At 38.2% G+C, this 27656-nt stretch overlaps 1 protein-coding gene across 1 annotated transcript; it reads right to left on the minus strand.

The window, feature by feature from the left end:
* Window positions 1-6320: 6320 nt before the first annotated feature.
* Window positions 6321-27256, minus strand: LOC114708096 (aldo-keto reductase family 1 member C15). Its single transcript, XM_028891109.2, has 9 exons — window positions 27106-27256; window positions 20159-20326; window positions 18764-18880; window positions 17938-18015; window positions 17321-17443; window positions 15545-15654; window positions 12888-13053; window positions 9672-9754; window positions 6321-7225 (listed from the first exon to the last, which is right to left on the minus strand). The coding sequence occupies exons 1-9, from the start codon at window positions 27190-27192 to the stop codon at window positions 7183-7185; spliced, it is 975 nt and encodes a 324-aa protein (XP_028746942.1). The 5' UTR covers window positions 27193-27256; the 3' UTR covers window positions 6321-7182.
* Between the last annotated feature and the right edge of the window lie 400 nt (window positions 27257-27656).

Consider the following 27656-nt stretch of genomic DNA (forward strand, 5'->3'; position numbering starts at 1 on the left):
TAACTGTTCTGGATACTTCTACTTTGGAAGATGAATAGCTGGTAAAGATCCCCTTGTATTCCATAGGCTATCCCTTCACTTTGATAATTGATTCCTTTTCCTATTGCTTGTGTTTTTCCTTATTTTCTATGTTCTATGTTGAGATTTGCATAGCACTTAGGAAGAATATTTCTTCTACTTTTTGTAAGTATCTTCTTAGTAACCAGCCTTCTCTTCAAGACTTTTTCCCCTATTCCACCCAGAGAAGAGAAAACAAAACAAGTAACAATATGGCATTTTACAAAAGCACATAGTTGAATTTGTATTGTTTCACCTGTGTGTGATGAAACATGCAACTGAGTGGAGCAACCTCAGTGGGAATATTGGTACCATTACCCCTTCTCTTGGTGGTGTGGAATGGCAGGACTTCTTGCTAGGCTAGCAGTTGCATCGTCCCTGAAATAGATGAAAAGACATACAGCTAAGACTATTTCATCTAAAGGAAACATGTCTGGGGCGGGGGGGGGGGGGATATTCAACCATGGTCATCTTTCACTATGTGGCATAGATTGGCATACCTCCTTGAGGAGTGGGCTGCTGTGGGATAATGCTTTTGTACACTGGTTTAATAATATGCTGATTGACAAGTAGCCAGGCAGAAAGTGTAGGTGGGGCAAGCAGATGTGGAGAATTCTGTGAAGAGGAGGGGTTGAGTTAGGAGTAGCCAGACAGACACAGAGGAAGGAAAATGACAAGGCAGAACTGAGAAAAGGTGCCAAGCCACAAGGCTAAACATAGATAAGAATTATGGGTTAATTTAAATGTAAGAGCTAGTCAGCAATAAGCCTGAGCTAATGGCCAAGCAGTTATAATTAATACAAGCTTCTGAGTGATTATTTTATAAGTGGCTGCAGGACCACATGGCTGAGCAAGACCAGAGAAATCTTCCAACTACATTTGGCATACCAATGTGGGGCTCTTGAATTTCCATGAAGCCTAAAAGAGTTTAAAAGGGCTTCTAAACACACAATAATGAAGCCAAAAGTAGCTTTCTACTTCATGTCTCATGCAGATCAAGACATAGACACACCAAGGAACAGAAACACCATGGCGTGTGGGCTTGAGCTACAGTATGGTGGGTTTGTGGGCGTATGGGCTTGAGTGCAGCATGGCAGATTCCTGCCACTATACACAGTGGTGCCTGCAAGTCATGCAGCATGGTGCATGGTGAATATAGCTTTTGCTAGTACGGGGGGGGGCGGGGGGGAGGAAAGAAAGAAAAGGTTGGGGGGCTACACACTACTAGATGGAATCATAGACCCACTACTTCCCAGAGTCGGCAGTGAGCATGGTTCCCCCAGAGCTGGCAGTAAACTTAGTTCTGCCATGTTAGAAAGCTGAGGTGGGCAGAGCCAGCAGCCAATGCTGCCATTTCAGTCCTAATTGTGCTACAGTTTAAAGCAATAGATTCACAAAAGACAGATTCAGATGAAATAAACCTCTAAATGGTTTACATTATATGTAAAAATATATGTAGGCTTTGAAGAGAGAGAAAAAGGAGTATATGCAGTTATATTAAGAAATAGATAATTTTAAAAAATAAAGTCTTTTAAAGAGACAGTAAAATTATGTAAAAAGTAAGCCACATAAAGATGGAAATCACACACAGAGTCTGGATTATATTGTCTTTGGGATTTTTGTTTGTTTGTTTGTTTTGTTTTTCAAGACAGGGTTTCTCTGTGTAGCTTTGTGCTTTTCCTGGAACTCACTTGGTAGCCCAGGCTGGCCTCGAACTCACAGAGATCCGCCTGCCTCTGCCTCCCGAGTGCTGGGATTAAAGGAGTGCGCCACCACCGCCCGGCTTGTCATTGGGATTTTTAACTGCAGAAAGACATTTGATTGTAAAGGCTGCTCAGTTAAACCAATATATATATATATATATATATATATATATATATATATATATATATATATATTTAAAAGTATCTTGACTTCAAAATTTATGTCTAAGGATACATTGCTTTGGAAAAGAGGTTCTGTTTTTGTTTCCACAGAAAATAAGAACCTGTGGACTGCTTCCAAGCTAAGATGGTTTGATCAAGGAAGACCCCCTGAAAGGTCTCTGATGACAGTCATGGCCCAGATGATTCAACATCCAAAATCAGCTTCAAAGCAACTGGCTGAGACGATCCATCCTCACAGACTACTACAGTCAAGATTTAACTATAATTGTTAATTTTCTCAGGATCCCCATAAGATTAACAATGCCCCCAATCAGCAGAAAGTAGTATGTATGAAAAGCTACACCCAAATTCCCAAAATATTGTTTGTAAATGTTAATTTTTATTTAAAAGGGGGTTGAGAATAAATGCAATCTTTCTAAAGAAGAAAGGGGGATATTATAGATATGATAGGATAAAAAGTAACAACTTGTTTAAAATGTTTTATGTTGCTATGGATTTTAGTTTATTGATACAAATTTGAATTTAATTTTGTTATACTGTATATATATTTTTACTCTTGTTTAAGGTATTATGTTTGTGGAGCTTATTTGAAATTGTAATGTATAATTAAGAAGTACAGATTAATAATTAGTCATCTATGATAGTCAAACTTATAGTCATGTTAAGTTTTCTAGGTGTACATAGATAAATATCAGTTAGGTAGGTAATCTTCAAACACTTCAAAGATCTATAGCATATGGCATTTAAAATGTTTTAAAAACTTAGACTTTCTGGACAGTGAGACACATCTGCTCCTGGCAGCACTGATTTACTTCAAAAAGAAATATAGGCATCGATGACACTCTATATGGAGCTTATCTGCTTCTTGGCAAAAATAGCCATTTGGGCAGGAAACTGCTCTTGTCTGGATTGCTGATAATGTTATATAAACTGGACATACAGACCCATTGGAAGGTAACCACTGAACTTTGCAAAGTGAAATGATTCTTCAGGTTCCTACTTTGCAGAGGAGACTGCCAGATATTCTATAGAACACAGAGAAGTGACTGAGAGATACTAGAACTATAGCTAAAGATGGATGCCCCAACATGACAGAGGAACTATGGGTGACTGTCCAGGCAGCCAGCTGTCTCTGTCATTCTAGATTCTTAGAAGTTGCTTACATTGTACTTCCTGTTTACTTAGGTAATATTATATCCTTCTGGAGTCTCTGATGTAGTTAAAGACTAAATAGTTATAGTTATAATTTTCCTTGGTTATGATAAAAGATAAATTATATATGAAATTTTAGACTCACAAATATAAGATAGATGATAGAATATTTTCTTTAATTTTGCCAAATATAAATAGACTCGATATTGTAACTGTAATTCTTGCTTGATAACTGTTCTGTTATATGGAATTTTACTATGTTAAAGTTAAAACCTTCCTTATTGATTAAACAGAAAAGGGGAAATGCTGTGGGATAATGCTTTTGTACATTGGTTTAATAAAACACTGATTGGCAAGTAGCCAGGCAGAAAGTATAGATGAGATAAGCAGATGAGGAGAATTATGGGAAGAGGAAGAGTTAAGTCAGGAGTCACCAGCCAGACACAGAGGAAGATGACAAGGCAGAACTGAGAAAAGGTACCAAGCCACATGGCTAAACATAGATAAGAATTATGGGTTAATTTAAGTGTAAGAGCTAGTCAGCAATAAGCCTAAGCTAATGGCCAAGCAGTTATAATTAATAAAAGCTTCTGAGTGATTATTTTGTAAGCAGCTGTGGGACCATAGGGCTGGGCAGGACTGGAAATACATTCCGACTACAATGGGCTGTGCTACATGATTATAGAAGTTCCTCGAAAGCAACTGAGAGACAAGAAAATATATACTATGAGCCCTGAAAGTAACAAATATAGGATGGAATTGTAAGTAAGCTATGATGTCAGTTATGTAGCCCTTGCTCTGGGCAATAAGTAACTGAGCGAGCAGTCTAGGAATAAAAAACAAACAAACAAACAAACAAACAAAAAACTTGCCTGAATAAAAGAGGAAGTCCAATGAGAAAAAGATATGTGGATGCGTGGGTTGTCTGCATGAACAATGAAAGATGATGACACAATATCCTGAGTACAAATCTAAACTGTGATAATGAAAGGAGTGATCCAAGTAGCAGGTAATATAAGATAGGAATATAGCAGACTTTAAAACATAATATAATAGAGATGGTTTCCAACTTGGTGAATGAGATGAAAGCTTAAGGAATCACTGGGGTCTGGTGAACATAATCACTCCTACTAATCGATTTCAATAGCATCATTGCTGTTCAACCTATTGAAAATAACACTCATCCTTGGCTGAGGAGCTCTTGATAGCTGATGGCTGATTGGGGAGGGAGAGTCAGTTTTCACTAAGTGAATCATGCTGAGTATATGGGCAGCACAAACTGGACTCAACCACCATTTTTTTAAATTAAAACTAAAAAAGAATACATGAAGTTGGGAGGGGTAGGGGTGGATCTAGGAAGACTTAGGAGAAGTGGAGGAGTTAAATATGATCAAAATGTATAATATTCATTGTGACATTCCCAAATAATTAAGAAAAATTCTGTGTTAAAAAAGAAAATAGAGTCAGTCATACCTTTAACCCAGTACTCAGGAAGCAGAGGCAGACAGATCTCTGTGGTGATGTATTGTATCCTCCAATATAGTGTTTCTCCCAATAAAATTTACCTGAGGATCAGAGGAAAAGGCCAGGCTAGTAAACATAGAAGTTAGGCAATGGTAGCACACACCTTTAATCCTATCACTTGACAGGCAGGGATCTGTCTGGATCTCTGTGAGTTCAAGGCCACACTGGGAACAGAGCCAGGTATAGTGGCACATGCCTTAAATTCCAACACTAGTTAACCATGGAGGTCTGGAGGTCTGTACAGACAGACAGGAAGTGACAGAGCTGGCAAGAAGAGGAAGTGATGTAACTGGGCTGAGAGAGCAAATGAGAAAACAGAACAGCAAGGTATATATGTTTGGGTAGACAAGAAGCAGCTTGCTTTTAGAAGCTGCAGAGTTGGTGAAGTGAAGTTCCTACTCCTCTGATCTCTTTCAGGCTTAACCCCAATTTCTGGCTCTGAGTTTTTTTTTGTTTTTTTTTTTTTTTTTTTTTTTTTTTTATTAATAAGACCATTTAACAATTCATGTACAGCTCTCCGTGAGTTTGAGGCCAGCGTGGTCTACATAGTGAGTTCTAGAACAGCCAAAGCTTTGTAAGAGACCCTGTTTGAAAAAGAAAAAGAAGGAAGAAAGGAAGGAAGGAAGGCAGGCAGGGAGGGAGGGAGGGAGGGAATAAGGAAGGAAGGAAGGAGAAAGTACCTAATACTCCCACTCCACCACAACTATCCATTCTTCCTACTCCTGAATTTTCTCCAAATGATTGTCAAGAATATGGAAGGTCTGAGATTTTAATCTTATTTGCAAACTAATAAACTAGCTCGACACGTTTTATACATGGAGGTTAAAAAAAAAAAAACTCTGAAACTTCTCGGTTAGGCATAAGTGAGAGTTTATTATTTGTGACAATACCTGTGGCCAAAGTAGGGTCACTTTTGAGTCAGTTGCTGCATTTCTAGTTTCTGGAACATGAAGTGAAACAATTCAATAGCACATAAACATTCAGTAAGTAAAGTAAAAGGAGAAAAACTTTGAGTATTGGAAACCCAGATTATTTGCAATGGATAGTAAGCATGACTGCCTCTTTTACAAGAGGGAGAGGAGCTGTTTACTTTAGTAGACATGTTTCATATTTCCTTGGAGGGAGCTACAGTCTCCATATGCCAAGACTGTTCACTATACAACTTCTTAAATAAATGTAGAATAAAGGTAGTCAGTACCTTTTGCTTGTGTCATGTAAAACAACACAAGTAATCCTAGCAGGTAGATAGTCCTATGGTCCTACCCTTAGGTATAGAACTCATGCCAATTGTTAGTGTTAGAAGAGGGTGTGACAGTTTCTTCTAACTGTGTATCCCTTAGAAGCTGACCACACTCCAGTGGAAGACCACACATCCAAGATTATTTTGGCAGCACAAATTGATCTTAAGAGTGTTTTGGGGTTTTTGTTTGTTGTTTGGTTGTTTGGTTGGTTTGGTTTGGTTGTTTTTTCAGGACACAAAGTTTTAGATGGGTAGAGAAGGGGAATGGATCTGGGAAGAGCTGGGAGTAAGAATGAGCACAATGCATACAAAATTCTCAAAGAACTGACTTAAAAAAATATATAAAGAACAAAATAAATAAGTAAACAGAAAAAGATAAAGAAAACACAAAAAGAAGTAAAATAAAAATAAATAAAACCTCAAAAAGGAAAATTTAAAAAGATGTAAGAGACCAGGCAGAATTATTTTCCAATAGATGTTTATTGATTTCTTTTTTAAGTGTTAGTTTCACTTTTTAATATGCATATGTTGGGGGAGGCAAGCAGGTGCATATGAATACATTTTGCCCAGAAAGGACAAAAAGAGGGACTCAAACATCCTGGAGCTGGAGTTACAAGCAATTGTGAGGTGCCAACATGGGTGCTGGGACCCAAGAGCAGTGCACCCTCTTCCCCTGTGAGCCTCCCCAGCATCCCCCCACCCCATTTCTCTTGGAATGCTTCTGGTTTTATTTTGTTGGAAGCTTACTTCTTTCAGTGGACTTTCACACTCAAAACATTCATATGTAAACTTAGCCTAATTTTTCCCTAATTTATTATAAAACAATGCTTCAGGAAAAAAAGATATTCGAAAAAGTTTTACTAGAAAGAAAAAAGAGTGCATGCCACTGCCAACAAGTAAAATTACCAAAATCTGCTTTAATAACTAAGAAACTCAGTAAGTTAATAAGATCCATTTCTTTACAATCAGAAAAGTGCTCTAAAATTCTTGAATAATGTTCAATAACTTGAACAAAATACATTTTAAAATTATATGATCCATGTGTTGAAAATGATTTTATTTTTGTAAATAAAAATGTAGACATGAGATTTCATAAAAAATCAAGGAGGCTACATCAAATATTTCCTTTTACTTTATAAATTCTCTAACTTGTGTGTTATTTGTAATCATCAGGACAAATAAAAGTCCTCTCTTACAATTCATAGTTTTGTGACAGTAGACAAGCACCTGGAGGCAGGAATACTGTTTCTCCAACACTCCACCAAATACAGATACACGTTATCTGGAGGGAGGAAAGTCTCTGTCACGTTTAATAGCTCATGCTCAATATTCTTCCGAATATGGATAGTAAGGGTGATCCACCGCACTGAAAGAGAAGAAGAAACCCTTGTTTGCTCACAAGTCACACTTCCGATAGACAAAATGAGGATAGTCATCATTTGAGGACCCAGACAAATTTCAGTGGACCCTGCTTTGCTAAATGCAATGGAACACATCGGCAACTAAAGTTGTGGATCAACTGGTTTCATTATTTTCTTCTTAAAATTTTATTGTTATTAAGTGTGTGTGCCAAAACATGCATGTGGAGGTCAAAGGATGGCCCTGCAGAGTCAGTTCTCTCCTTCCACCTTCTGGGGATTGAACTCAGGTTGCTGAGCTTGCATAATAAGCTTCTGTATCTACTGAGCTCCATTTCATGATTTCCTGTATTTCAAGTTAGTAAGACCATGTAACTAAAGAAATCGGCATGTGATGGGAAAACAAAAGTTGGGGAATAGATAAATGTTTGGGAACAATAGCTGTAGCTTGGGAAAGGATTGGCTCAGAGCAAATGCCAATGGATACAGAAAGGAGGAAGCTGAAAAAGAATTATGTTTTCCCTAGGGTTATTCATATCTTCTTTGAGAGTCCATCTTCCACAAAGATTATTTGAAATACATGTTACCCTGCTTTAGTACAAAGTTAGAATAGGCTTGATGCATTAATGTATATCCATTATTATTGAATTCTCTTTTATTTCTTTTGATTTTAATACACACTAATGAGAAAGCATTTTCATGGGCCTATTAATATATCATGAGATAGTCTGCCTCTGTTTCAAATGGACAGGTGAACCCTAATGACATTTATTTCAGCTGAAGGTCACTGGGCATTTTTTAACATCAGTTCTCAGTGACACAACTTTGATCTTTTTTTGGAAACAAGGTCCACCTGTGTCCACTTGAACTCACTGTGCAATAGAGGATGACCTTAAACTTCTGGTCCTCCTGTTTCCATCTCCCGGGGGCTGAGAACAATGCTATAGGCTATCATGCTCGTTTTTTATATGATGCTTGGGAAACACTGTACCAACTAAACTGCAGCCCCAGCTTGGCCAGTTTTGAAATGGGTTTGGTCTTGAGTCTCACTACATGTCATGAACTTAAAAAGAAATCTCTCTCTTCTAAGGTCTATAGGGACGCATTTGTTGCAAACATATTCTGAAAATCAGGTATGTCTTCTGTAATGACACTATATTGAAAAACTATCATGTGTTGTTTGAGCTCACTGAAAAACTGGCTCTGGAAGCAGAGTAGTCACTTCCCTCATTTAAGACCCAAAGTATTTTTGTCTCAACGTATCCTCCAAGGCCCCTTGTCTAGGGTTGGGATGTACCCACCCCCCAAAAATCTCTGAGCGGGAAAGAAGAAAGCAGTAAAAATAACCCAAGTGTGAAAATATATGCTTTTGAGAACAGGGAGAGGTTTCCATAATATAAAAGTGCCTCCTGTGGGACAAAGAAGCCAGAAGTTCAGCCCTGGGAACTGCCTCATCTTCCTCTGTGACCTACAAATAACGGACTTTCATATACTGTCCTTCTGTGTGAACTTTTTTCCCAGAGCACTTTGTTTACTCCCATGAAGAGAATGCCTCTATCTGCCAAGGAATGTCAAGGGTAAGATAGGGCCCCTCTCTTACTCAGCTGTGCAACTTAGTGTGCTCAAGGACAATACTCAAACAACCCCATGCAGCCAAGACATCTTTTGCCTCCTGAGCACATCTAGTGATAAGAAATAGTCTGAATGTTTTCCATTGTTTCTCTCTCCCTCCTTTGAACTCTGAGCTATCCAGAATAGAGAAAGCTTCACAGAATGCCAATGAAGGTCCTCTTGAGCAGCAGAGCCTAGAGTCCCCCAGTTCTGTTGGATCTTGAATTGGACTTACTTCCTCATCACCAGTCACTGGTGGACTTCCTTAGTCCCAGGTTTCTGCTGGTTGTTGCAAGCACCCATTTTGATAATGTTATCTCTGTCTTCTGCTATTTGTTCTAGTTGGAATCTTCACCCTTAGGGGGTCATTCTTTTCTGCTCAAGATTAAGAAGTAAAGCTGACAGCCTCAACTTCCCCAGGTGGTTTTTGCTTGATGTTTGTAAGCATCCAGTTTAATAATGTTACTTTTCTGCTGTTACGTGTCCTTTTACCTAGAAGTCTCACCTGAGTATACCCTGTACTCTGCTTAGGACCTGAGAACTCAGCCTGGTTGTTTTAAAGGTGCTCTCTCAATCAATTTCTGGATATTTTGAGTGCACAATTTAATCGTGTTTGCAATCTATCTTTCTATTTATTGCTACTTATTATTTTACTTTGAATTGATATATATATGTGTATATATATATATATATATACATATATATATATATTAAACTCGCTGACTCAAAAGCAAAAGTTTAGCTACATTGGTCATTCCCTGGATCCTACAGAACATCTTCATGGCTTGTCTGCATGTTATAGAAAGCAAACAACCTATAAAGCAGTCTAGAGGAGTTACTTACAATGATATTTTTGCATATCGAAAATTTTTATTGAGGCCATCAATCATTTTCATGTCCTCTGAGGTCAATCCAAAGTCAAAAACCTAGAAAGAAAGTCACAAAATAAAATAAAATAATAATAAATAAGCTATTGAAGTGGCCTTCTACCTGGGAATATATGGGGGATAGCAACAAGGGTCTCAGAACATTTAGGTGAGCATTGCAGCTCCCTCCTTTCCCATTCCTTCCCTATTTTGATCCACATCACAAAAGAAAGACTCATCAATCCCTAATCTTAAGTAAGACAGGAAAAAAAGAACTCCCAATTTAATTTTCAAATCTAAATGAAATACTAGATTTAGCCTCACCAAAATTAACTGAATTTTTCTTCCTTTGCCACCATGGAGTTTGATCCAGCTTTGACTAGAACCCACCCAATCCTGGAGCATAGTCTAACTCCTCTCCAACACTTGATTGAGTTGAAGAAAAATCATCCCCTGATCAATTGTTAACCATACACTTGGCCATCTCATGTTCTCAAACATTATCTATGTCAATTCTTTTTTTATCAAAAGAACCTTTCTGATTGATCACTGAGATAATGGATTCTATATTAAATGATTTCTCCTGTCTGCGTCAGTCTCTCTCACTCAAAACCATCTTTTTTGTATTTGATAATATGGAGTTCCCAATGGAAAGTGCTTTAATAGAAAAGCACAGAGAGCTTTGGTAAAATATGCTGTCCACCACCTCATCAAGAAAAAAGTTCATCAAAAATTCGAGATTCTAGTATGCAGCCAGAGCTTAGTAGTTAAAATCATTTGCTGTATGAGCATTGGGACCTGAGTTCAAATCTTGGCCCCCATACAAAAAAGCAAGTCATAACTGTGCCGATAACCTCAGTACTATAGAATGGAAGAGACAGCAGGACTCTTGGGGCTTGTTCTCCATATTCAGTGAGAGAGCCTGTCTCAAGACAATAAGGCAGGGAGTAAGGAGAAGAGTATCCGGTACAGGACATACCCAGCAACACATACACCATAGACACACACATTAAAAAAAAACCCAGGGTCCCATCCGTCTGTCTACCTACTACACATAATAGATGATTTTGTTAATTTGAGACAGAATCTCACGTTGCCGAAACTGACCTCAAGCTTGCTATATAGCCAAGAATGCCTTAAACTTTCTGATTTTTTTCCCTTTTGTTTTTTCGTTTGTTTGTTTTTTGTTTTTTTCTTAAATATTTATTTATTTATGTATTGTTTTACATAGAACTTTCTGATATTTATATATAATTTACATTTATATATAAATATATGAAAATTAAATATATCTATCTAATCATTTGTCTATTAAAGATATCTGTGATGGTTAATGTTAACTGTCAACTTGACAGAATCATCAGTGAGATGGATCATTGGGCTTGCCTGTGTAGGGTTATATTGATTATGTTAATTGACATGAGAAAACCCATCTTAATTGTGGGTAGGATCATTCCCTGAGTAGAAAATCTTGGACTGCACAAAAAGAAGAAGAGCTGAGCATGCATTTAAGCATTCAACCCGCTACTTTTTGACTGTAGCTACAATGTAACCAGTCATCAGCTCCCTCAGGCTTCTGCCACTATAATTATTATGATAAGGCATGCATGAGGCCTTGGTCGGTTGGGCCAAGGTGCCCTGGTGGGTGAGGGAGACATGCCATGCAGACACTGTAGCAGTGGAAAGTTACTTACACCCCAGGCACAGCATCCCCATGGAAGTTGATTTTGAGGGCAGGGGAGAGGGAATAGAGGGAAAGAGAAAGGAGAGAGAGAGAGAGAGAGAGAGAGAGAGAGAGAGAGAGAGAGAGAGAGAGAGAGAGAGAGAACACTTCGTGGGAATAGAAAGGAGAGAGGGAGGGAGGAGGAGGAATTTTATGTCAGGACACAGGGAGGGTCCCCAAGGGGCGGGCCAGAATACCAACAATAATTTCCCTGTGATGGTGACTGTACCCTTGAAGTATGATTCAGAATAAACTCTTTCTTCCTAGAGTTGTTTTTGTCAGGATATTGTATCACAACAACAGGAAAAGAAACCAAGACACTGTCTGTGCCTCTATCTATCAGGAGTCCATCTTAAAAATATATTCTTTAAGAAATACAGCTGCCATGCAGCCATCTGTTAACACGTTGTTGTATTTTAAAATAAAAATTATTATCAATAAAATTTATAATCATGTATCAAATTTGTTCATAAGAATAAATTTAACCAACAGCTCCAATATTTTTAATAAAATGTTGCTAATGTTACCTTTTATAAATATATTCATGATAAAATTGTTAGCTGTCATCTTAAAACTACTCAAATATTTGAGTCTGTGGGGTACATTTCTCATTGAAACCAGCAGCAGGTAATGGTGCTTACTGACACCTTGTTCCACCCTGAGACCCACATAGTAGAAGGAGAGGAACAACTGTAAGTTATCCTCTGGCCACCTACTGTGTGCTGGTGAGTGTGCCCTCAAACACAAATACACACAGAAACTAAATAAAAGGGTAATTTTTTTAACCTTATGAGAATCTAAACAAAACAAATGAAAACCCACTGATTGGTATGAGAAACTAGCTAGTGCCTATACAAGAAAGCATTTAAGGACTAACTTTAATCATTGATTTCTTTATATGGTCAGTCTATAAAATTATCTAGCTCCTTTTCTGCCAAGAGAAACACCAATGATAAAAGGAGAAATGGCCATATATAATATTCCCATACTTCATAAAGTAAACCAGAATATAACTAAATAATTGTAAGTTAATGAAAAACTCACACAGAGCCATGCCTGGTACTATGGAAGTTTAAAAGAAAAAAATGTATTGGAATATTCCAACCAGCAGTCCTATTTGGATTTAATCTTAATGCAAATTGGTATCCTTAATACAAATACAAATACAAAACAAAGGGATTTGTAAAGCAAAGAATGTAAAATATTTAAAGTTCTTTGGCATCTGAAAGGACTCCCACAAGCAACTGAAGTAATAGAGCCAAAATACATCTTGTTAAAGAACTTTGTAAAAGACAAAGTCTAGTGTGGAGGAAACCCAGCCTTTTTCCCCAGTGCTTTATCTGCTGCCCTTTCAAGCTGCTGTCTGCAGTACACAGGGGCAATGCCTGGGAGTGAATAAAGAGCAAGTTCTCACCTTTGAGGGAATTGCCCCCCAGGTCTCATTCTGGAGTAGTGCTATCGGGCATTTACCTGGAAGTTCTCTTTGATTCTCTTCTCGTTGAAGCTCTTAGCCAAAACCACCACACCCCTCTGTAGCTGGTAGCGCAGGGCAACCTGGCCTGGAGATCGGTTGTGTTTCCTGGCGATGGTCTTTAAGACAGGTTCCTCCAGGAGGTATGGACTATCACTGTTGACCCTGGGGAAAAAAAATAGACAAAACATACTCACACAGAGATGACGAATCTGGAATATGTTGCTACCTTACCCATATTCCCAGACCATTAAAAGAAGTAAGTACAATACAGTATAGTTAAAGCAGAATTTTGTGAGTAATGATGGAGATTTATTTTTTATTGTAGCAATTGTAAGTAACTAAGTTGCCCATTGAGAGATAAGAAGATAAATACTGTGTAGGACATGTCCCGTGCAATGGAATATTTCAGAAATACAGATACTCCATTTTATCCTCAGGGGGTCTTATAGCACTGGTCTCTATGTGCATTATACATACATATATATGAAATGATACCTTTTCCAACTTCAGTAAGTGAATCTTGTGTTTGGTGGCATAACAAAGCTAGCATGAACTTTTTTTTCCTTCTTGACAATTTCAGGGATAGGAGATTCATTCTTACCATAGATCTTAGAAACCTCAGTATATAAATTTTCTCTTTCATTAAGCTGAGAACTTTCCCGTTTTCATATGAAGTAAGTGCTTCTCTTTGCCCTATCCAAATTGCAAACATCACTATTGTCGTGTTTTTGAGCCTTTATTAAGTGAGATAAGGGTGACTTGAATGCAAGTCCTGCCATGCTATGATGGTTGTCCTGATAAACCAGACAACTAACAAGTGACTAGCATAATGGAGTAGATTTGGTGAGAATACATTGAAAAAGGGTAATTCTTATCCTGGGTAGCATGTGATTTCATCAAGTTGCTTAGAATAATATGCAATTTAAAATAAGAATTTCTTATTTCTCAAATTTTTCCTTTGATAATTTCAAGCTTCCATTAATTGATAACTGAAAGTATGGGAAGGGGAGAGAGAGGGGGGGAGGGAGGGAGGGAGGGAGGGAGGGAGGGAGGGAGGAAGAAGTCAGGGAAAAATGCTATAAAATTAATGAACTACAGGTAATTGTCATCACACTGGCCACCAAAGCATAGATATGTAAATTCCAGATAGGAATGGGAGCATAAGTCTGTAATTGTAGCACTTGGGAGATTAAAGCAAGAGGTCCTGATGCATGAGTTTGAACACAGCATGCTCTTCATAGCATGATCCTATTTCAATCTATGCCCCTCACCCAAAGCTCAAGATTCCTATAGAATACGCAAAACTTCTCTAGAGCAAAAAAAAAAAAAAAATAGTATAATAACTGTCTTAAAAGTGATAAAAGGCCGGGCGGTGGTGGCGTACGCCTTTAATCCCAGCACTTGGGAGGCAGAGGCAGGCAGATCTCTGTGAGTTCGAGGCCAGCCTGGTCTCCAAAGCGAGTTCCAGGAAAGGCGCAAAGCTATACAGAGAAACCCTGTCTCGAAAAAAACCAAAAAAAAAAAAAGTGATAAAAAACTGTCTCAGGAGGAATAAGAACTTCAAAAGACATATATAAAGTTATTTATTGTGAATATTTATTAACTTCTGTTTTGTTTTACTTTAGAAAATCGAGTTTCCACATTAAACGTTACACTCTATTAAAAGGACAGGACAAGAGACAACGTCTTTGACAGCCATCAAAATGTTTTCTTTCTTATGCTTCACCTTAGTTATGGTTTCTATTGCTATCATGACCAAAAGAAACCTGGGGAGAAGAGGACTTACCTCATCTTACACTTCCACATCACAGTCCATCATCAAAGGAATGCATAACAGGAACTGAAGTAGAGGTCATGGAGGAATGTTGCTACTGCTTGGCTCGACTTGTTCTCATACAACTCAGGACCACAATGGTGGTGTTACCCACAGTGGGCTGGGCCCTCACACATCAACTATTAATAAAGACAACCCCACAGACTTGCCAATAGGCCAATCTTATGGAGCCTTTTGTTTTTTTGGTTTTTTTCCAGTTATGATTCCCTCTTACCAGATAAGTCTAGGCTTGTGTCAAGCTGACAAAAAAAACCACCAGCACGGGCATATACAAACCCACTGTCTCTGCATCTACAAACAGAACTCAGAATTCACTGATAAATGTAAAAGCAGTACTATTTTCCTAAGCCTATGGATTTTTTAACTTATCAATGTACATACAACTATATGCCCTTGACTTCAACTACACATATCCTTTGAAAAATCTCTAATGACTTGTTGGATCCCCTGCAAGTCAATATCACCACTTGGAAAGACAGTTGTATTTTCTCTTGGGAATTCTCTCTTTTTGGTTTCTGCATAAAATTATCTGATATTATGAGAGAAGATGGTTCTATGCACCTCCTAAATTAAATTTTAAATGTTGTAGAAATAAGAAAATTTCTAGAAATGATATGAATGTGGATTTTACCTTCTACCCACTTGTCCAAATGGCATGGCTAGGATATATGCAGTCTAATCTCTGGAAACTGTGTCCTAAAATCCCTTTTAGAGCTCTACTTATTAGTGTTGGAAACAGACAAATAAAGCAAGAAGAAAAGATCACTAGTGAGCCTAGAATTATTGACATAAGGAAATGAAGTCCAATAGTCTCATTACCAGTTTGAGTCTCTGTGGGATCCCAGGGCACTGTAGGCAACCAGAACAATGTCTTTGGACTTGCAGAACTCCAGGAGTTTGCTCTGGTTGAGATACGGGTGACATTCTACCTGTAAATTTCAACAACAAAATGGAACCAGAACATATGCGCCAACAATGTCATGCAGGTTTTAAAAACCTCAAGGCCACTTCTACATTGACTTAAGTACAATATGCTTCAAATAAGTATTTTTCCCTGAAATACCTTTTTTTCTGTCCTTTTGTTAGCATTTTGAGATTAAAACTTGTGGTCTCTGTCAATTCTATAGAATGAAGCTAAAGCCCGTTAGAGCAATGACTGAGTATAACCATAAGTGAGAAGACTGCAAGCTGAGCCTAAAACTGTTTGCCCTCTAGAGAAGGAAGAAGTCAAAGACTTGTGAAAGGACCAGAGAGTTCAGGGGAACAAATGAGGTGAGAATGAAAAGGGAGAGTGGACACACTGGATGGGGAAATGCCATGCCTTTTAACATTCAGGGGCTCACAAGACTTTGATCTTCTGTTATCAAGTACTTTGCTCTGATCCTCAACATATAAGAAACGCAAAAGCATCCTACCAAACTACCATGGTGATCAATGACTAATTTCCCCTGTTATGTGGGGAACTTTAACGGGATAAAATGCTTAATTTCTTTAGTAAATAACTCAAAGGAGAAAGAGAGTGAGAGTGAAAACAAGGAACAGGGAAAGGGGGAAAGACGAAAGTAAGAATGGAAAGGGGACATGAATGCAAGAGAGAGAGCCTATTGATGCAATGAAAAATTTAATAGACATAACCACCCAGCTGCAATATGTAGACTTTTTCCCCTCGCTGCTTTGAACACAGCTAGGCATAGTGACAAACACTTGGCTACTTGGGAGGCTAAGGCAGGAAGATTAAAATCTCAAGGTCAACCAGAGCATTTAGAGAGATCCTACCTCAAAATAATGTGTTAAAGAATACAGGATATAACCCAGTGTTAGAGCACTTGCCTACTGTGTGTGATGACTCTGGTTCAATACCAAGTACCAAGGAAATAAAAAGACATGATCACATTTTAAGACTCAAAATATTTAGTTATACCAACCATTGCTAAAAGTGTGGGTGTTTTAACAGTATTCTAGCAATGTTAATTTTTTTAAATCATGCATTTTTAAAATATGGGCTAAAATTACATAATGGCTGACTCAAAATACTTCAAAATAGTGTGCATCTAACAAATTTGTACAGGAGAGAAATTATTGCTTGAGCGTGTTGATGGGTGTGAGTGAAGGAATTTCTCATCACAAAATTCTCGGTGCCTTTTGTAGCTTTTGTAGCTGCAAAAGTTAAAAGTTTTTGAAAGGTATTAAAAAAATATTTTCAATCTGAATTTAGGGACAAAACCACCACAAATTGTCTAGAGTCCCACCAGAACAACACAGCAGCAATACAGCCTTGTTATGCCTCGTTTCAGTCCGTTTGTTTGTTTGTTTTTAAGATTTTATATGATTTTAAGTACAGCATATGCTGTGAGTGTGACTGAGCAGTGGTATGCCTTCTAAGAAGAGCAGTGATTTTAATCAATCCAACTGCCTTTCCCCTATCTTGTTCTTCCCATTCTAGTCAACCTGAACCATCACTGATATTTCCTACCTTGGTGAAAACAGCTATATTCTGAACAGCTGCCCAAAACAGAAATTTGGGAAGTATCAAGTAAGGAAGAAGTTTGTGAGGAAGAGATGGGAAAGGCCAGCCAAGGTGAACTAAGAGCTTACCTGATTGCAAGTGGGCTTGTATTTGAGTCCTGGTTTGTTCAGAATCAATTCCAGCTGTTTGTGGTTGAAATTGGACACCCCTATGGACTTGGTTAACCCTGAGTCTTTACACTTCTCCAGTGCCTGGGAAGGAAGAAAATATCTGATTAATCCTTATTGTATTCTGTCCTTTGGAGTTTCTCCTCAGACTTATTTGAACACTTACACAATAATTTCATTTATTTACATAATGATTTCATTTACTTACATAACAATTTCAGTTATAATTTCAAAATAATGTTGTCACTTGAATACAGCCTTGCCTAATGCACTTACCTGCATGAATACATATTTGTCTGCTCATTCAATTACATGCACCTTGAGAACAACAAATACACATAAGTCTCCCATCATCTTCTCCACCCTCTTTAGTGGCATCTGTTTTGATGCCAGGCACACAATGGTACTTTAATAAATGTCCTCATAGTCAAAGACAAAGAATTCTCAGATCTTGTGCTGGTTAAAATGCATTGTCACATTTTTCCTATAATGTTGAAAAACATTATCTCTTCTAATTCTTTATTAATTGGTTCCTATCTTGCCACACAGTGCCTTATGGTATCTGCAATAGTACATACCTCCCATGTATCACGAATGTCCACTATTTCTAAAATAATTTTTCCACTGGCATCCTTTGGCAGAAGTTCCTCTCCAGGCTAGAATGCAGAGAGAAGAGAAATTAACAAATACTTTTCTCTAATAGTCAATTTCTAGTGCCTAATGAGCTTACTCATTCAACATTTCAGGAGATTGTGTTAATCATTTGTGTGTGTGTGTGTGTGTGTGTGTGTGTGTGTGTGTGTGTGTGTTCCTCTTGATTGCCTCCACTTTTCTCCCCCCTGGACTCCTCATAGATCCCTAGATTTCACCAATTTTAATTTCCATTGGAATTTATTTCTTATCCAATGACAGAATGGTGTTAAAGACCATTATTAATCATGAACTTTTGCTCCACTTTATGATGCCTCAATTCTGAGTTAACGTGTCTATCAGATGTGATCCACAAACATGCACCATAATAAGAAAATGAAGCCACAATGCCCAAAGGAGCCCAAGCCCAAATGTCCCTTACCCAAATTCAAATCCCTGTGTCCTAGTGTGAGACATATACATAGGCGAGAACGTGCACTAAGGAGGCAGAGACTCCAGGGGGAGTCTCCACAATCTGGAGTACTCTGATTGATAAAAGGCAGTGAAGTCCTTGAATTTCAACCTTTATGAAAAATGGAGGATGAGCATTTTAAGAAGTCTTGTCCATGGGGTTGCTCAGCTGTCATGGAGAGTCATAATCATTTAGCCATTCTGTTCTTCTCAGATAGATGTATCTCTCTCATCAAGAGTCCAGAAAAATCTCATTGTCTTGACATAATATAACAGTCTAGGGCATAATAATTCAAAACTGACCTTCATAGCAACCGGAAAATGAACAATGCAGAGATCTACATAATCCAGCCCAAGTTTCTTCAGTGATCTCTCCAGGCACTGACGAACCAACTCTGGTCTAAGGAAGGTAGTCCAAATCTACAGTTTCCAAACAAAATTACACATTGTGGTGAAAGAATTAAAACCTGCTATGATGGTCTCAACTAAACTAAGAACATCTGGGGCTAAGGCTTTATATTTTTTATTAATTTTTTTCATGTATTTTGATCATGAATTTCCCCTCACACAACTTTTCCCAGATCCTCCCCAATAACGCTCCCCAAATGTATGCTGCTCTTTATAGATCACATCCTCAATAGAACACTGAGATTTATTTTAGTGATGACAATGTGAGGGAAATGGCAGAATTTAGAAAACAACCAATTTAAGTGTTCAAGAATTAGATGTTGTAGTCTCAAAGAGCCAAAAAATGATGGACTAGGAGTAGGGTCAAATAGAGAGAAGCAGCAGAGATACAGCAAAACATTAAATCAGGGGGCTGAAAAAACATCTACTAGAAACTAACTGTGAAAGCCCCATTGAGGTAGCCAGATGGAATTTCCCAGTTAAAAGTCCATCCTGGGCAGAGTGAAGAATACCCTTGGGTGAGACTTGCAAGTAACTGAACAAATAGCAGTAGATAGAGTTGACAAAGGATTGACTGTTCTTAGTAAATCCAGAACCAGTTCTAAGAGATCTAGTGTAACAACAAGCTGTCACCAGTGTAAACATAAGTAGGAGATGTCTATAGAAACCTCAGCTCAGGTCGCATTACACTGGAAGCCTGCCTTTCCACCTGAGAAAACATTGCAAATTTCAGTACATTCAGTGCTGATTGGAGAAAAGGATTTTCCCTTTTGTGAACATTTTCAACCTCACTTTGGTAATCTACTGAAGGAATAGTTACTCAGGGCCCAGAGAGGCCAGATTATCCAACAAAACTGTTTCCTTATTTTATATCCAGGCAATGTCTGATATTCAGAGACACTGAGTAGCTGTTTCCCACATTTAGTATACTTTGGAGCAAAGCAAGCCTTTTTTTTTAATTTTTTTAATTAAGTGTGTGTGTGTGTGTGTGTGTGTGTGTGTGTGTGTGTGCCCACTGATGCATGTGCAAAGGTACCACATATATAGAGGTAAGATATCAGGAATCATTTCTATTCTCCCATGTACATCAAGGAATAAAACGTTGCCAGGCATGGCAGCCTGTATCTTTTTCCACTGAGTCATCTTGTTGGCCCTGTTCTCTATGCTTCTATAATGTGTCTTTGCAATAAAGACATGATTCAAACTGAGACCAAAGGGGTGGTGTCTCCCTTCCCAGTAACTTATCTGAATCGACAGTGGTTTCTAGCCATTCTAGCAACAAGTGCTCACCTTGGTGGTATAGAATAACTCCTCCCTCTTCACAGTTCCATCAGCCATCTTGTCCCGGAGGGCCTGTCCAACTTCTTCCTCATTTTGATAGAAGTATGCGGCATCTATGTGACGGAAACCTACATCAATGGCTACTTTGGTGGCCTCAGTAGCCTTGCTTTTTGGAATCTGTGAAATAAAAGTAGGAAAAGTTGGGAATCTGACCAACTCAGAAAAAAAAAGGCCATTTATTTCTTCCTAGTATTTTATCCAAGGTGCTGCCAGCCCCATGGTTGATCTTGTTTGATGATACAAACCTTGATAATAGATTTACAACCTATCTGGAGATACAAACTACAAAAAAGACTAACTTCTAAATCTGACTGAATGAATTAGTGATCTAGGATTCCTATGAAGCATGGAAATGCAAGTTTCATTCAATAAAGATAAATTTTAAGGAACTAGCTAGGAGGAAAGCTACATACTGGGAGAAAAATTCTAAGGTACTCAGTAGACAGGACAGGTGTACATACACATAGATATGTGTGGACTGACAACTGAAAATTAGCTATTACCCATCATTCTCAATTTCCACTCAAATAGGCTTTTCAGTTCACTCAAGATTCTTTTATTCTCTTCATTTTCCAGGTCCTTGCTTTCAGCGTTCACGCAGTAAGCATTTGCTGAGTGACTTCTTTTTGCCTAACACTATGTTAGGCTCTGAGCACTAGAGATTATTCATAAACAAAAGGTCAGGCTCTTTTTCTTTCATGAGGTTTCTGAGAAGAAGTGGAGGAGACAGTCATTACACAAGAAAGTATGAAAAGTGGATGGGGTAACCCACACCTATAATTCTAGCACTTGGGAGCTGGAGAGGCAGGAAGATCGGAAGGTCAAGGCCATCCTTATCTACATAGTGAGTCCAAGGCCAAACTGGAATGCATGAGACCTTGTTTTAATCATCATCATCATCATCATCATCATCATCATCATCATCATCATCTTAACAGCTCTCCATCTGTGCTTCAAATATCTCTGTTTTGTTGTAAAAGCCACACAGAAGTGGATCTTTAGCCTTTGTAGACTCCTATGATTGCCAGGATGAATTTTAATGCCAATTATAAGCTTGATCATAAACACTGAATTGGTTAATTATCAATTAATAGCTACATAATTTACCAGGATTACTTTAATAGGTATACGCATAAATGTATATTGTATATTATGGTGGTAAATTGCCATAGGCTGCTAAAACTCATTGAGGAGCTAGCTCTGGAAGCAGATTTTCCTCTCCACCAACTTCAGACACAAGCATGTTTAAGTCATTTGTCCTGCAAAACTTTCTGACCTGGATCAGGTTGACCCTCTGGCTTTGTGCCAGGGAGAGGAAAATATCAAGCAGCTAACAGTATTGAAAACATGTGTCATAAAAACAGCTAGAATATAAATCATTCCCAGCAGAGGTGTGCTGTGGATATCACTCTATATAAATAAAACACTGATGGCAAGTGACCAGGCAGGAAGTATAGGCGGGACAAAGAGAGAAGAGAATTGGGGAAACAGGAAGAAGGAGGAGAGAGACTGCAGCCACCGCCAGGAGAAGCAGCATGTAGAGACTCTGGTAAGCCACCAGCCACGTGGCAAGGTATAGATTTATAGAAATGGGTTAATTTAAGATAAAAGAACAGTTAGCAAGAAGCCTGCCACGGCCATACAGTTTATAAATGATATAAGCGTCTGAGTGATTATTTTATAAGTGGATTGTGGGACTGCGGGGCTTGGGGAACCTGGAGAGAAGCTCTCCAGCAACAAATGGCGCCCAACGGCTCGAGTTTCCACCTTAAACCTGAGAATATTTAATAACCAATTCTAAACAGAGCCAAAACCAGGTTCCTGCTTCTTGTCTCATACGGGCAGCTAGATGCGGCAAAACGCAAGTTTGGACACTGGCGGGTTCCTGGCGGGTGCGTTTGACCGGCAGTATGGCGGAAATGAGGCATCTGCCAGTGGCAAATTAAGCTATGTGGTAGATTTAGTCTTTACTAGTATTTAAAAAAAAAAAAAAAAAAAAAAAAAAAAAAAAAAAAAAAAAGAGGTTTCTGGGCTACACGCTGCTTTGATAAAAGCTTAGACCCACTATTTCTGAGACTCCCAGAGCTGGCAGAAAACGTACCACTGCCATGTTGGGAAGCTGAAGTGGGCGGAGCCAGCAGCCACAGCGCCGTTTCAGGCTTACAATGGTACAGTTTAAAGCAATAGGCTCAAGGCTCAAGGTAATATAAAACATAAGCCACATAAAGATGGCTACCACACAGAGAATCTGGATTATGTTCTCTTTGATATTCATAACTAAAGAAAAACATTTGATTACAAAAGCTGTTGAGTTATGCCAAAATGTATATTTTAAAGGTACCTTGACTTCAAAATTTGGATATAAGGATATGTTACTTTGGAAAAGAGGTTCTGCTTTTGTTTCCACAGAAAGCCAGAGGCTGTGGACTTGTTCCAGATTAAGATACATCAGGTTTCACCAGCCAAGACCCCCTGAAAGGACTCCGATGACACCATGGCCCAGATGATCCAACATCCAGATCGGTTTCAAGGCAACTGGTTCACACAATACAGCCTCACGGACTACCCATAGGTCTAAAATTTTCTTTGCGTCCCCATAAGATACAGCGCCCCCTCCAGCAGGAAGTAGTAAGAGATGCTACGCCCAAATTCCCAAATATACCAAACTGGCTTTAGAGGTGGAATTGGCTCACTTCCCCTCTAAACCCAGACATACTGCTTTAAAAAAAAAAAAAAAATGGTTAAGGGATTCTTGTGTCCCAAATCAGAAGAGCCCTCTGGTGTGGGACAGAGAAAAACCAATATTTTTATTTAAAACAGGTTGATTATAAATATGATCTCTTTCTGAAAAAGAAAAGGGGATATGATATATAGAAGGATATGGAGATGATAAGATAAAAGGGTAGATTAATGAACCTACTTTTAAAGAACAACTTGGTTAAAATGTTTTACATTGGTATAGATTTTGGTTCATTGATACAGACTTGAGGTTGATTTTGTTATACTGTATATATATATATATATATATAATATATGTTTCTATTCTTGTTTGAGGTATTGTGTTTATATAACTCATTTAAAATTGTAATGGATAATTAAAAAATAGATTAATAATTAGTCATCTATGATAATCATATCTGTAGCCATGTTAGTTAAGTCTTCTAGGTATACATAGATATATTTCAGATAGATAGGTAATCTTCAAACACTTCATAGACCTGGAGAATATGGCATTTAAATAACTTAGAATTCTGTTGATGTGAGACACAATTGCTCCTGGCTGCACCAATTTGATCCCGAGAGAATGTTGGGCTTCTAAGACATTTCCATTTGGAAGTTTGTCTTTTTGGCACAAAATGGCCTACTGGGCAAAGAACTGCCCTTGCCTTGATGGCTGACAGTACAAATGCAATGCTGTCCTTTCTGGACAAGCGGGACACAAGGAAAGCAACCACTGTACTCTGCCAAGACAGGGTAAGATGGTCTTTCAGAATTCCTGCTTCTAAAAATGGTCTGTCATATACTCTAGGCCTGTAGCCAATTTGAATGCACCAACAATGCTGTGAAACATTATTAGGTGACTGTCCAGGCTGCCAGCTGTCTTAGTCTACTCTTGCAAGATTCCCGAAAGTTGCTTGCATCCGTCTACCATTTCTCAGGTACCATTATGTTCCTTCTCAGGTCTTTGATGTGGTTAAAGACTAGATAGTCGTAATTTCCTCAGTTATTATAAAAGATAAGTTAGCTATAAAACCTTAAACTCACAAATATAAGATAGATAGGACATCTTCTTTAATATTGTAACTATAATTCTTGCTCGGTAATTGTTTTGTTATATGTAATTTTACCATGTTAAAGTTAAAACCTTCCTTTTTAAAAAAAGAAGAAAGGGGAAGTGCTGTGGATAACACTCTATATAAATAAAACACTGATGGCAAGTGACCAGGCAGGAAGTATAGGCGGGACAAAGAGAGAAGAGAATTGGGGAAACAGGAAGAAGGAGGAGAGAGACTGCAGCCACCGCCAGGAGAAGCAGCATGTAGAGACTCTGGTAAGCCACCAGCCACGTGGCAAGGTATAGATTTATAGAAATGGGTTAATTTAAGATAAAAGAACAGTTAGCAAGAAGCCTGCCACGGCCATACAGTTTATAAATGATATAAGCGTCTGAGTGATTATTTTATAAGTGGATTGTGGGACTGCGGGGCTTGGGGAACCTGGAGAGAAGCTCTCCAGCAACAGAGGTGATTATTGTTTATCCCATGATGTGAAATGGCATAGGAGGAGGAGGAGGAGTACCATAGGAAGTTCATCCATGGGGAGATAAAGCTAAATAAGGAACTCCAACTTACTGCCTCAACTTCCACAGTTAGTTCTTGTTGGATGCTGTGAGTATCCAATTTGATGATGTCAACTCTATCTGCTGCTATTTGTTCAGTTACTTGGAAGTCTCACCCAAGGGGATACTTCATTCTGACCACAATGAACTTTTAACTGGGAAATTCCATCTGGCTACTTCAATGGGCTATCACAATTAGTTTCTGTTGGATGTTTTTCAGCTCCCTGATTTAATTTGCTGTATATCTGCTACTTCTCTCTATTTGAACCTCATAATTTATTCTTTTACTTTTATTGCATATATTTAATAAATCATTCATTCAAAACTGAAAGTACAGCCATCATAGATGATACTCCAGACTAGTAATATGTGTATTATTTCTTTCTAGTTTAAATATTAGTTTATTTATTCTAATATTTGTCCTTACTGACAAAAATTGATCCATTAATTTTACATGTGAAAAATTTACATGAGTCTGTCCCTTGGTCTGCATCAGAATTGGGAAGATTGAAGGGGAGGATGCTAAATCCATATCAATAAACAAAAACACAGTGAAAGCATCTATATGTGGCAGATACCCAGAAAACTGACAACTACTTGCCTGGCCAGCTACTGTTACCAGGACAAGGACCACACCTCACTAAGCTGCTGTTGGGGAACAAAGTCAGGATAATAATATTTACAAAATCTCCTCAAATTTCAATCAGTGTATAATTTCATGATTTAATCTGTTATCCTGTGTTTGTGTTGTTCCCAGGAAACTTGGCTAGACAAACAAAGTCACAAGGCACACAACTGAGCAGGCTTTTGTTTCATCAATGATCCCACAGGGAGGTCATTGGTGGAGCAAGAGCACATTCAGAATAAAAACTCCTACTAGATTGTGAAGGAAGTTTCTGTTTGTTCCTTTCTGTCTCTCAAAGAATGTATTGCCTTTACTTTTGTAAGTGAAAGCACTATAGAATCCTTTTGTTATATTTTCTAAGATATAAGTCTATCTTTAATAGTAATAACAAATGTCAGTTAAAAGCTATAGAACACATATTGTATGCTTAATCTATTACAGAGGATAACTGAAATAAACTGGTTCTATCCAGTACTAATATTTCATGATTCTTCCACCAACATTGAATAAATTGATCTCTGTCATTTGGAGACAATATTTCCCAAGCCACCTCAAAGCTTCTATTATCTGTGACTAGATTTAGACACTTTCACTGCAATGAGCTATTGGATTGGGTGCATAATGTGTTTGGTAAGAAGTGTCATCCTATCCTCATTGTTCCTTTATATATTGCAAGCCTTCGATACTAACCTATGAATGGAATGATTGTGGATCCTCATAGACATTTTTTAAAAGTTTGACTTGCATTCTAAATGCTTATCTTTATGCCCATAGATTAGTACATCTCTCAGTCTTCATCAAAGAAGCTTCTTTTTGTCATAGACAATGACTAATACCAGGACCCACAACTATTTAAGTCCAGAGAATAGGTGAAGTGCTCACCTATAAACTGGACTTCTATATCACACCCTTTCTTCAAGAGGCTCAGGAACATCATGGAAGAGAAGGAAGAAAGATTGTAAGAACTAGAGATCATGGAAACAGGAAAACTACTGTAAAGCAGTGTCTTCTGGATGTGACAGAGCTGCTTGCATTCATGAGCTGACAGCAGCTGTGGTTGTCTGCACAAAACTTGCATGTTATCCAATCCAGTCATCACTGCAGCATGGACAGAGGACGGACTGAGAAGGCTTCACCCCCAGCTCTGGACAGTTAATGGCTTCTGGTGAAAAGAGAATCTGTTTTGTTCAGGCTTATGGCCCCAAGTAGGTTGCCCATGTTCTAGTGGATGGCATCAAACTCAAGAGCATATAGTAGTATTAATGAACTTAGTGGGTTATTTAAAAAAGAGAAAGAGAAAAAAGAAGAAATGAAGTTGGGAAAGAGATGTGAGAGTACCTGGAGGAGTTAGATGTGTGGAATGACTGGTGGATATGATCAAAATATGATGCATACATGCATGAAATTTTAAAAACCTGTTCAAATAGTTGAAAATCTCTAACAAACATATCTTCTTACAAAAAAAAAAAAAAAAAAAACTCATAGCAAAGCTGCTATCCAATGCCCCTACTGTTAGCCATTTTCTCCTATATCCATTGCCCATAGCAATTTCTAACCAAGAGTAGATTGCAGGAGAAGCCTGAGCTTGAGATGATCAGAATTTAAAAATTAGTAAGAATATTTACATCAAGGATTGATTACACTCATATATGTAAGTACTTAAAATATGTAGTAAACACTGAGATTTGTCAGGAAACAATGTTAACAACAATAATGACAGATAATCTTCCTACAAAATCATTAACCTCCAGAGCTAACATCATGGCATCTCACCGAGTACCACTAAGGATCTCCAAGCATGAACAGAAGTAAATTATAGACAGTGAAAGGGGAGCCCAGATGAATGATCCACTAGGAGCAGGTCTCCTGCCTTCTGAAAGTACTTCCAGGATAACTGTTATCTAACCCTTTTGTTCCAAGAGGTATACTTACTTCTTCGGGAGCAAATGTTCCAAATCCAAGCACTGGCATCAAGTTTCCATCATTCAGCTGCACTGAACGACTATGCTTGAGATCCATGATATCAACAGCCAAAGTCTGACTCTTGCCTTTCCTTCCTTACTAACCTGAGCTGAATGAAAGGCAAAGCTCCAGCATTCTTTACTTCTGTCAAGGTAGGCGGGGCCTATATTACAAACTCTGAAAAGCTGGAGTGAGTCCACTGGATTTCTGGCAATACTTTCAAATCTCTACAGGATTATCTTACAGGAAATACACACAGAAAGTTTATACATTAGAAGACATGAGATTTTCAGCGCCTAAGCTGAAAAGCTACCTGTGACAATCTACCCCTGATAATAACATGAGACTTACTTTATAAGATGCAAAACTATCATCAGGGTGTTACTTTCTAAACACAGATTCTGCTGCAGAACCTTCATTAATCTCCTCACTCTCTATTTGTTCTGTAAATCCCATCAAAAAATACTTTATAGAATTTCACAAAGCTGGATGTCTGTGCCCAAGCACACAGAAAACAAAAT

Source organism: Peromyscus leucopus, chromosome 5 (assembly GCF_004664715.2).
Source record: "Peromyscus leucopus breed LL Stock chromosome 5, UCI_PerLeu_2.1, whole genome shotgun sequence".
Classification (NCBI taxonomy): Eukaryota; Metazoa; Chordata; class Mammalia; order Rodentia; family Cricetidae; genus Peromyscus; species Peromyscus leucopus.

Coding starts and splice junctions, on each gene's coding strand:
- LOC114708096 (XM_028891109.2), bottom strand. CDS start 27,192: ATGGATCTCAAGCATAGTCGTTCAGTGCAGCTGAATGATGGAAACTTG. Junction 13,054..15,544: donor TCCCACAGAGACTCAAACTG/GTAATGAGACTA, acceptor TTTTTTCCCCAG/GGTCAACAGTGATAGTCCAT. Junction 7,226..9,671: donor CGATATGCAAAAATATCATT/GTAAGTAACTCC, acceptor CTTCTCTTTCAG/TGCGGTGGATCACCCTTACT.